The sequence below is a fragment of the Triticum urartu genome, chromosome 2A, assembly GCF_056163025.1.
Source record: "Triticum urartu cultivar PI428250 chromosome 2A, HENAU_Tu73, whole genome shotgun sequence".
Lineage (NCBI taxonomy): Eukaryota > Viridiplantae > Streptophyta > Magnoliopsida > Poales > Poaceae > Triticum > Triticum urartu.
In genome coordinates this window covers 38,485,255-38,496,818 of record NC_141874.1, presented here as the reverse complement: position 1 = coordinate 38,496,818, position 11,564 = coordinate 38,485,255, and the positions used below count along the sequence as shown (strand labels likewise).

The following is an 11,564-nucleotide window of genomic DNA, read 5'->3' as shown; positions in this document are numbered from 1 at the left end:
AAAAGGCCACGTTTCACACTATTTGTCCCAAGCATTCGCCCCTTCCACTAGTCTAGTTTTTATATAGAAATCTTAAAACATAATTCTTTAAGATTTCTATATGACGAAAGTGGGGAAATTTATATATTTTTTGTGTACTTTGTATAGCCTTTTTCCATCACTTTCATCAATCCCAGCTGTTTTGTCAAATCTAACCACACACACATAAATATCCCAAGATGTGTGGAAATTGCAAATCAATGATGGAGAAAAAAAAAACACCACTTGGCGACCACGGCGGCGCCAAGCTCGGTGAAGGCAGAGCCGACGCAGAAGCCGCCGTCGTGGTAGTACAGGAACACCGGCAAAAGCTGGTTTCACGGGCGGCGGTGACCCTGGCTCGTCCTCTGCACCACTTTGTGTTGAGACGACGGGTAACAGAGTAATCTTAGAAATGAAAGAAAACTCAATCTTCCAATTGCAACAACATACAATTTGCAGAAAACTCGTCTTCCAATTGCAATACAATTATACAATTGCAATAGTTGTGCTGCTTATAAATGTGTATTTGAAGATCCCACTAGTGGCACCACAGTTGCAGAGTCTTGAAACGATGTCTATCATACAGCAAACACAGTGGGCTGTGTTTGTGACCAACAGCACAGCGGATTCAGACACTCAGAGAGGTCAGAGCACGACATACATACATACAATCTGTAGCAAAAAGTACTAATTGTTAGTGCCAACTAAGTTAGATGTGGCTGGCAATTCAACTGATTCTCAATCACAGATTGTGTGCAGGAGCACAGCCATACCGTTGCTGGTTGCAATATTAGCAGCATATCAGTTGCACAATTCTGAAAAGGTAAATACCATAAGTATGGTATGCCGCACTAACTCAAGTATAGGTACTGTAGCTATCTCCAGTAGTTGACGACCGCTAGGCCGATCAGACCAGCCATTGATCTCCATAAGAGCAGGACATATTGACTAGCAAATGCCGCAAGCTCCATTCGCATCCCTCCTCGGTTCTGAATCTATATTGCTCATGCATTTGCTGATAGTAAGTAACTGAACTCAGTACTATATCCATTCCTCTCTGCATCAGAATAATAAGGAACCCTGACGAACTAATTAACATCTACCTCCATTTCAGAATATGTTCAGTCTTCCTGTTGCAGGGATTAAAAAGGAGGAGCAAATACTACATCAACCCTTACAGCACACAAATTCATAATAGATTATTCTTGTCAGGTACGCATATGGATAGCATACTTACATCAGCCCTTACAAGAACACAATGACGAAATCGCTTGACTCGTCACAGGATGACAATATTTGACAACTATTATGTGACAGTTTCTGTTACTCCTCACACCAGTTTTCGTCATTGATACAAGTGTTCCTCCGCTCAGAATGAACTGAAGGAGAACACAACACAACAGGCACAAACATGCACACAACTCTGATGGAAATTAAAAAACAAACATGTACACAAGCACAAGTGATTGAAGGAGATACCATGACAGGCACGCACATGGATAGCATGACAAACAGGCCAGCAGTTCAGGGAAGCAGTGATATGAATGGATAGTGATGCGGATGATGGAGAGTGAAATCCTTGCAGACCTTTTCTCAGTCAACCAGCTCCGATTCTTCATCTTTCTTTTCAATTTTTTTATTCTTGATCTTCAAGAAGCGGGAGATTGGTGCACACCTTGTATCATCGTCCTTTTTTGTTGTGCTCGTTTCTTTTGCTTGGTCTTGTTGTTGTGGCTTGTGTGTAAGAACAGGTCGGGCTTTATGCGCTGCAGTGTCTCTTCTCACCTGATATGGCACCTGGTCACCCCTGCACTCAATCTCCTTCAGTCTCGGAAGGTTGTCAATGCCATGGAGAGACTTCATCTCCTTGAAGGACCAAACAATCTTTTCAATCTTAGGAGCAGATCCCTCGGTGAAGCTGATGCTGCTGATGGTAGGACACTCAACAATAAGAAGGTCAAGATTTGGGAACTCATCTTTGTTGAAGACTAGATGGCCTTTGTCATCATCATAAGACTTGATTGAGAGCTCTAGGCAGCGCAGGTTTTCTTGCTTGCCAAGGATTTGTACATCTCCCTTCTTCAGGTGAGTATCACAAAGAGTCACCTTGGCAATTTTATCAGCGTTGTCAATTTTATCAGCATTGTCAAATAATGAAAGGAACTTCTCACCCTTCAACTCGATCTCCTTCAGTTTTGGAAGGTGACTAACCCCACGGAGCTGGTGTTGTTTGTCGGTCAATGACAAGGCAATCTTCTTGAGCTCAGGAGCTGCTCCATTTTCAAAGATGACGCTGATCATTTTGGAGCTCTCAACACGAAAATACTTGAGGTGTTGGAACTTTCCCGTCTTGAAGATGAACTTACTATCGGTGTCAGTGTTCTGATCAAGAGCACTAATCTCAGTGTTCTTCTTCGGAGTTGCACCCTGACTGTCTTGCTCGGGAGCTTTGCGCTCGTTGCTTTGCTCGGGAGCTTTGCGCTCGTTGCTTTGCTCAGGGTCTCTACTAATGGTGATTCCCTCAGCAGCTCTACTCCCAGTGTTTTGCTCAGGAGCTTTACTCTCGTTGTTTTGTTCAGGAGCTCTACTCTGAATGTTTCGCTCAGCAGCTCTGCCCTCTGTGTTCTGCTGAGCAGATCCACTCTCGCTGTTTTGCTCAACTGCTCCGCTTTCGGTGTTTTGCTCAGGTGCTCTGCTTTCAATGGTTCGCTCAGGAGCTCTACTCTCGCTGTTTTGCTCAGCTGCTCTACTTTCGGTGATTCCCTCACCAGCTCTGCTCCCAGTGTTCTGCTCAGGAGCTCTACTCTCGTTGTTTTGCTCAGGTGCTCTGCTTTCGGTGATTCTCTCGGCAGCTCTGCTCTGAGTGTTTTGCTCAGGAGTTCTACTCTCGTTGTTTTGTTCAGGAGCCCTACTCTGAGTGTTTCGCTGGGTAGCTTCGCCCTTTGTGTTCTGCTCAGCGGATCCACTCTCGGCGCTTTGGTCAGGAGATACTTTGTCTTGAGAAAATGAAAGTAGGGACTGGTTTCCTTCCAACTCAAGCTCCTTCAATTTTGGAAGGTTGTCGATCCCACTAAGAAACCTTATGTTGGTGGAGGACAAAACAATCTTCTCAAGCTCAGTAGCTGCTCCATCTTCAAACTTGATGTCAGTCACAGCCTTGTTGGAGCCCTCAACAAGAAAGTATTTGAGTTGTGGAAATACATCCTTCTTGAAGGTGAGCTCTCTCCCATTGTATGCATTGGATCGGAGTCTGACGGAGTGTAATTTGGGAAGCACGGCAAGGACCACCAGATCACCCTCTTCCAGCAAGGTACCAGTCAGAGTTACCTTGGCAAGTTCATCACTACCTTTGGCCAGCAGTTCAAGGAGCTGCCCACTTTGTGTGACTCCATTGATGCTTAGGCTCTCAAGATGCTTGGGACTTTGTCTTAACAGATCACGCATCTCTTTGTTGGAGAGAGTGCTCTTAGTTCTGGTATTGTAGGATATAGTGATTGAAAGGGACTGGAGGCAATCTTTTAGGTCACCGATGGCTCGAAGCAACTTCTCAAGGTGATTGTTCCTGTCTTCGATAACCACATTGAGCTTCCTTAGTTGCCATAGATGTCTTATCTCTTTCAACTCACTGCCATCCCCTGAAGCCCTGACATTTGACAATATCTCCAAATTTTCCATTTTCTCAATCTTGAAAGGAATCTGGACAGGAAAGCGTGCCGACTTATCATTGAGTCTTGAATTTGGATCAACACGGCTAGCCAAGAAGCGCCTCAGCTTCAGGAGCAGGATATTCCTTGTTGCACGCTCAGGCACCATAGTTTCCCGGATATCCAATACCTCTAGCTCATGGAGGTTGTTTATTTCACTGGGAAGATGTCTAACATTTGTTCCTCTTAGGCTCAGATACTTGAGAAGTAATATCTTGTTGCAAATGTCCCTCAGGTAGTGATTTTTGTCAAAGCATTGAGTGCCTTCCAGATCTAACACCTTCAGGAGCGGCAGTTGTGGTGAATATTTGGGGAGCTTGTATACAAACTTCTCGATGCCATCAGAGGCACGGAGTCGGAGACCACTAAAGATGGAGAAGTGGCGAGCCCAAAGATCAGAAAGGCGTGCATCCAAAATGTGTTCTTTTTCTGCGACCTCGGTGATAAACCCATGGACTTGATCACCTACCATGCAGCTCTTGACCTTTCCTGCAGCACCAATATCATGAGGCAATATAAGCCCTCGTTTAATCAGGGTGTCAAAACATTGCTCCGCATGATGCACTGCAGTGGCCCAGTCTTGCTTAGTTATCAACCCCTCCGTAACCCATCGTCCTATTAAGGTTGATCTCTTGATGTTGTGGCCTTGAGGAAAGATGGCTAGGTACAACAAGCAAGTCTTGTGTTCTCTAGGCAGATCTTTGTAGGAGAACTTGATCATATTCTTAGCTTTACTGCCCAATGTCTTGGCGGGAGCCAGATCTTCATTTAGCTTACACAGTTCTTCATAGCTCCTGTTGGGGTTAGTGTAAAGAGCATACACAAAGATCTTCATGCAGAACTCATGTGGATGGCACTTGGCCAAGATTTCACGTAGAATCCCCGGGATGTCTCCGTCATTTCCATTAATCATCCGTGGCTTTGTAAGCTGGAGCACAGTGTCATGGTAGAGTCCAACTAGAGAACATGTTATTGGTTCTCCCGGTGGATAGCAAAAATCTTTGGCCTTTTCGCTGTTCTTTGTGGACACAATCACTGCACTGCCAGGTGCACAGCCTAATAGGTTCAAAGCATTTCTGGTCTCCTCCCACCGGGATTCAGCTGACACATAGTCTTTGTCATCTTGGAGGATAATCAGGGTCTTCTTATTTTTCAGACGTGGCTTAATCTTATCCACTATCCCTTTGGTGTACAGCAGACCCCAAATCCTCCACGGGATCTGCGACATTTTTTCCAGGGTTTCTTTGATGGTTTCAGTGATAGCAGCAGCAACATCACTGGTCGCCTCAACCTCTCCTGATACTATTCCCTTCATCTTTTCTTTTGCTTCTTCGATGACAGCAGCAGCAATAGCACCGGTAATGTCCATCTCCTTCATTTTCTCCTTGGTTTCCTTGATAACAGCAGCAGCAATAGCACTGGTCACCTCCGCTGATAGCTCCTTGAGTTTCTCCTTGGTTTGATTGACAACGGCCGCAGCAATATCCCTGCTCACCTCCCCTGATGTCTCCGTTTTCTCCTTGGTTTCTTCGATGACAGCAGAAGCAATGGCACTGGTCACCTCCTCTGATACCTCCTTCGTTTTCTCCTTGGTTTCTTTGATAACAGCAGCAGCAGCACCGGTTGCCTCCCCTGATATCTCCTTGGAGACAGAAGCAGCAGCATCAATGGCTTGTTCCTTGGTAGAGGTGCCTTCCAGTAGCTGTGGCTTGGGAAGCAGCCCCAATATGATGTCTAGAGTAATCTTGTGGTTGTGGATGATTTCTTTGATGTGAGCCTCGCTCAGTGTAGTAGCACTACTGGTGGTGGCTTCCTGGATCTGCTGGGACTGCAGGGGCTTGTTTGTCGGGAACACCTTGCGCAGGATATCTTCATATTGGCTATTATCGAGATGAATCTGGGTCTTGGACTCGCCTGTTTCCATATGATCTTTCAGCAATGAAGCAGTTTCCTCTATAGCCCCCTCTGAGGATAGTGGCCGAACCAGCGTGTTCAGCACGAGCCGCAGCGCATGGTGGAATATGCCTAAGCACTTGTTTTCTTCAACCTTCCCTCTATCCACTCCTCCAATCTCCCCCTTGTCAACTTCTCGAACCTTGTTCCTGATCTCATCAATCTTCTTGCGGATTTCTCCATAATTAAACATATTCAGTATTTCGTCCCGGAGTCTTGCTTTGTAACTGTAACCTTCCCAAGGAATAGGCATCTTCGGCTTCACCTCACCTTGCCCGCCTGTGACTTTCTGCTGCTCATCCTCATGCTGTTTCTGCTGCTCATCCTCATGCTGTTTCTGCTGCTCATCCTCATGCTGTTTCTGCTGCTCACACTCATACAGGATGTAGGAGAGGATCTCGCTGGGTAACAGCGGAAGATCCCATGGGAAGTGCAGTGCCGAGAGGTTGACCCAAACCGTGCGCTTAAAGTTTTTGGTGGCAAACCTCAAAGAGTCCTGTGCGACGGTGCCGGCGCCCTTTGTATCATCCGGCGCAACAATGGCAATGGATGCCATGGATATACGGTTGTTGGTTTTGGCTTGCAATTCCTGCCAGTTGGCTAACTTCTCGACTAGCTTCTCGGCACAGTACTCCTCGACAAGGCGAGGTTCTAGAGCTCTTTGACGGGGATCAGAACCGTTGGCGGCTTGAATCTGATAGTCTTCATCCTCCTTGTATTCTATGCCAGCAGCTTGAGACGATGACGAGGGCAAAGGTGCCGCCTCCTCCTTCCGTGGGATCTCCACGCCGTACCGCAGCCGCCGGTTGCCGACGTCGCGTGCCCGCTCCTTGAGCTCGCGCAGCCGGATGGCCACGTTGTGCTGGGCGACCATCCTCTGCACCAACCAGGAAGCCCACCAGAGATAGCGCCAGCGGCCGGCCCTGGCACGGTAGACCGCCGGATCACCACGCCGGAGGTAGAGGTCGATGCAGTTGCTGCAGTCGTGGGCCAGGTCCCGGACCTGCTTCATCCACGTGCGGACCTGCTCGTCGTGCCCACCGCCACCAGCGGGAGGCGCTGTCCTGGCCAGGTGCTCCAGGAAGCTGTGCATACTCTCCATCTCCTCCTTGATGAACTCCGAGTCGCTCCCGACGCGGCTCAGCAGCAGCGCCTCGTTTCGGAGGAGGCCCAGCAGCGAGCTCACGGCGCCAGACGCGAGCTCAGCCATCGCAGCTGCTGCCGGTGTGTGTCCAGCAAGCTAGCTTATTGTATTATTGGTTGTGCATGAAGTAAAGGGTCAACCGAGAGAATGGAGGAGCTAGGAGCATAGCCAAGAGGACACATGACAATGCATTATGGTCATCAAGCATGCACCTAAACTTTTTCTGGCCTCTTCTCAAAAAGAAAAAAGAATCTATACAGCGCTGCCTAGCTAGTTTGTCTTCTACTCCTTCATTTGCTTGAGCTGGCAAGGATGGAATGATTCCAATCAGGAATGTACTCTTTGAGTGTTCCTTTATTTTAGGACCATGTCCGAACCCTTTACTTCATGTATCAATTATCATCCTCTTTTGCTTTGCATGTCTGCTCTAGCATCTAATGATCTAATCCGCGCTGTCTGACAGAAAGGGCCGGACAATCTCGGTGGGCGAGATGACGTGACAAAAGCATAACGTGGGATGGGAAACGTATGCCTAGCTAGTCTGCCCATTCATTTTCTTGTGCTGGCAAGGATGGTAGGATTCCATTGAGGAATGTATTGTTTGAGTGTTTCTTCAGTTCAGAACCATGTCCAGACCCTTTACTTCAGGTATCTTCTTTTGCTTTGCACGTCTGTTCTACCATCTATGGGAGATGCTGTTCGTTGGGAATGACTTTGATTGCTGGTGCTTTCGCTTCTGGTATCAACGGACAAAGCCGGTGGTTATGAAGTTGTTATGGATGAGGTGTATGGGCAAAATGAACTTGTGGGATGAACCCCTGCAGACAGTGCAAGTAGAACACTCTATAGATAATATGATAAAAGAATATTCAGCACATTTACAGCTCCACATGTAGTGCAGAACAAAGATTTATATAGCTCATAAGCTAGGCATTCCATAAATCATGTTTAGTATTTACTATTCATGAGGAAGCACAGTAGGCATGGCTGGGCTTTGCTACACCAGACGTCAACATGAACTGCTCTGCAACAGCTCCACATGTGGTGATTTTAAATTGCCAAGATTATTACTCCCTCCGTTCCATAATATAAGAATGTTTTTGGAACTAGTCTAGTATCAAAAACGTTCTTATATTATGAGACAGAGGGAGTAGGAAGTTTACGCCATACAGAAAGGACGGTACAGTTCCAGTTTCCATGATATTATAGCTCCTAAGGCCTGCTGCCACCTCCCATCATGCAAAGCAAGGTCAATATCATTAACAGGTCTTGGCTCATCTCAACACTCAGTAGATTAAAACACACACCAACGATGTTATGTTTGTCAAGATTTAATTTTGGGGCAAATGAACTTATTGTGAAATCACCGGAAGTAAACTTATATGTCTTCCAACAACATCTATATTATATGAGCTTTACAGACAGACATATGCATTCTGACAATTTCTTAAGAGTTGCAAGATTCCATGTCTACACTCGCTAACTTCAAAAGGTTTGATGTTGACAAAAAAAAAGTATAATTCTTTAACCACCTGAAAAGGGTAGGTACATTTCCACCCATAGGGTTTATGCTTTAGGGTTAAATAACTAACTATTTAACCATAACTCAAGCTCGACAGGTTTGGCATCCAGTGCTCAGCTACTTCTCACTCCACCGCTGGTGGATGCCATCCTCACTGAAGTGCAGCTATGGCTGCTTGCTGCAGCCAAGGCACTCAGCGGGCCCTCAACATGTGTGACCTCCTGACCCTATGCTATATAGTTTTAGGGTAGTGTACAGTACATCTTTTTGCCTTTTGTATTTTTTTCTTGTCTTTGGTTTGCCTTTGGCTTCCTACTGTTTTATGTTTTGTTTTTTCAGGTTGTAAGATTTGCACATCTTGGTGCTTGTTCTAATACAATGAGGAGCACTTGGGTGCTCGTTTGAGAGAAACAATAACTCAATGTATATTCTCCTATCATCATAAAAAATCACACTACAAAGTATATTAGCAATTTATTAATTATTTTCACTAAATATAAGTCTATAATAATAAATAAGTTGTACTAAAAAGCAAATTCATTTCTATGATCCAAAATAAAATATTAAGAATAAGAAAACATGTTTAAGCTATGAGTCATGCATCATATATGGCCCCCATAGCAAGGGAATGTCGAAAACAGATTGCTGGAAATTTAGGTAAATACTCAACACATACAGAGAGCGCTACTGTAGCAACATTGACAGAATTGCTCTTGGGGGGGGGGGGGGGGGGGGGGGGCGGGGAGTGCCAAACTCCATTAACTGGCATTTTGGAGAAAATGGACACGATACAATTTTGAAAGGAAACATGGAATACCTTTGATGGTAGCCTCTTGGAATCTTGTTCTCATGATTCTGGCAAACTTGAAGAGATCGTTAGTTCGGTTCAAATTCTTCAGTGTTTTTAAGGAATGGAATACACTGAATTACTGTTTAAGGAGAATGAGAACTTCAGTGACTACAATTTCAAACAATATGAATATTAGACTGCTCAGATAAGAAACTGCAACTCACAGCTGTACTCGTCTTTATTGAACTTTTTGCGAAACGAATAGTCATTGTCAGGATTTTGATGTCAATTTTATTAAAGACAAAGGTACCCCCTTTAAAAAAGAGGAAATGCCACACGTGAAGGTATGAAGCTAACTTATTGACCATGTCACTGAACCTCTCATTACCTTCTTCTGCAACAACTTTAAAACTAAGAAATTTATTGTAACACATAATAGCTTTGTCTAGGTTGTTTTTCCTTAACGCTTCAATATTAGCCTCGACAGCTTCGATGGCTGCCATCAAAAGAAGACACATAAATACATAGCTACAAGTCTCAGTGGCAAAATATATTGGACCTGGGAGTTCAGAACAACCCTTAAGACTGGAATATTTGGACTTATTATCTTTAAACCCCACTGAAGCACTTCTAGTTTCCTATTCAGTCCAGGATTTGCAGATCAGGTAATACTGTGACACCTTGAAACTATTTGTACTAGGGCCGTGACTTAGAACGTACTACATTTTTACCTTCAAGCTGATGTGATATGACACTTGCAAACTCATCTCCCCTAGCCCTTTGATCCAAGACCAAGCTCCTGAGCTGTTCATTCGTTGTAGTGGCATTCGAAATTGACTTGTTGGTGAGATTAGTTTCTGGTCCTTTCTTTAGTTGGGCTGCTGAGATAATTTACAAGATATCAGCCCTTCCATGAAATGCAGTAAAAGGCAAGGAGACCAATATGAAATCAAACATGGATTAAACAATTGATACCGAAAAGAAACAACTGGAGTGTAATATAAGTAGATCCCGTCACTGCGATGTGCAGAAGAGAATGAGGAATTGCTCCAAATGCTTACTAGAGACACAGAGCTTCTGCCAGACTTGCCTCGAGTCCCCTGAGCTGATTTCTTTAGACTGTTGAGTTTTTCTGTCCTCACAAAAGCGCACAAGTCAGCAAGATTAACCACCTGGCCTTTTCAGCTTGAAATCACAAATCGTACTGCAACCCAAGTTAACTACTCCAATTAATTTGGATCGGAGGAAGTAATAATCGCCCAAAAACAGCACAACCTGTCGGCAGGACGCACAACTCTGCACTTCAAGCAGGCACAAAAACTGAGATTTGCGGATTAACAAGCTCGCCACCATCAATGAACTGAATAGCTAACAAAGAGTGTTGTACGCTTAGTACATCACTCCCGAGTTCCCAAGATGGAAGAGGGTCATCCCAAACGACGGGCAGGCACCCAGGTGCGTACGAACCTCGGAGGGCGGCGCTGTCTCCGGCGAGCGAGCGGGCCGACAGGATGGGCGCTGCGGAATGCGGACGCGGGCCCCGCGGCGCGCTCGCAGCCGTGCGCAATCCACCGCTCGCACGCCGCACCGCCGCGCAGATCCACGGCCGCCTTCCATGGCCTCCGTCGCCGGCAAATTTTTTTTTTGGAGCAATCTTTCTATCTCTCTTTCACTCTGAAATGGACCCGAAGGTAGGGAAATGGGCCCTCCAGTTCAGGCCCAGAGGCGCCCTATGCTGCTGCTCGCCTAGACTGCTCTAGGCCTGTTTTGTGCAGGTGAACAAGTAGCAAGCCTTCGTGGTATTTCATCAAGCAAACTTTTCTCAAAAAAAAATCAAGCAAACATTAACACAATGAAAAACATGTGTCCAAGAGGTTTATTGTAATTTTTAGTTGTGATAGTTACTTTGTAATTTTTTATTTTTATTTCCTTTTTCTTAGTTTTTTTCCCATTTTAAATTTCATTAGTAATATATTTTCAAATGTGTGAATATTTTTTGAAAATTCAGAACATATATTGAAATCCATGAAGGAAACTCAAATTCATGATTTGTTTTCGAGATTTGGGACATTTTTTGAAATCCGATAAATCTTTTAAAATTCGTGATTAGAAAAATTGGAACATTTTGTGAAATCTGTCAACATTTTTCAAAATCATGAAAGTTTGTTTGGAAATCGATTTCTTTTTTGAAATCCAACAACATTTTCCTAATTCGTGAATATTTTTGGGCATCTGGGAATATATTTTTAAATGCATGAACATTTTTTGAAATCCGAGAACATCTTTTGAATGAAACTTACTACTACCAGTAGTCTAGTACTAATAAATATGTACTGCTCTTGTGGAGATGAATGTCTGGTCTAATCAGCCCGGTGGTCAACTATTGGAGATAGTAACGGTGATTATACTCGAGTCAGTGTGAAAACATTG

At 44.7% G+C, this 11,564-nt stretch overlaps 1 protein-coding gene across 2 annotated transcripts; it reads right to left on the bottom strand.

The window, feature by feature from the left end:
- Positions 1–240: 240 nt before the first annotated feature.
- On the bottom strand, positions 241–10,787 carry LOC125535306 (uncharacterized). Of its 2 annotated transcripts, XM_048698360.2 has the most exons (3): positions 10,602–10,787; positions 10,196–10,266; positions 241–10,015 (listed from the first exon to the last, which is right to left on the bottom strand). In XM_048698360.2, exon 3 carries the CDS (start codon positions 6,886–6,888, stop codon positions 1,615–1,617), a length of 5,274 nt encoding a protein of 1,757 aa, XP_048554317.1. In that variant the 5' UTR covers positions 6,889–10,015; positions 10,196–10,266; positions 10,602–10,787; the 3' UTR covers positions 241–1,614. The 2 variants fall into 2 exon arrangements, with proteins under 2 accessions (XP_048554317.1, XP_048554316.1); XM_048698359.2 differs by having other exon boundaries at positions 241–10,266.
- Positions 10,788–11,564: the final 777 nt, after the last annotated feature.

Excerpts from the sequence above, each read along its gene's own strand:
- LOC125535306 (XM_048698359.2), bottom strand. The coding sequence starts at position 6,888 with ATGGCTGAGCTCGCGTCTGGCGCCGTGAGCTCGCTGCTGGGCCTCCTC.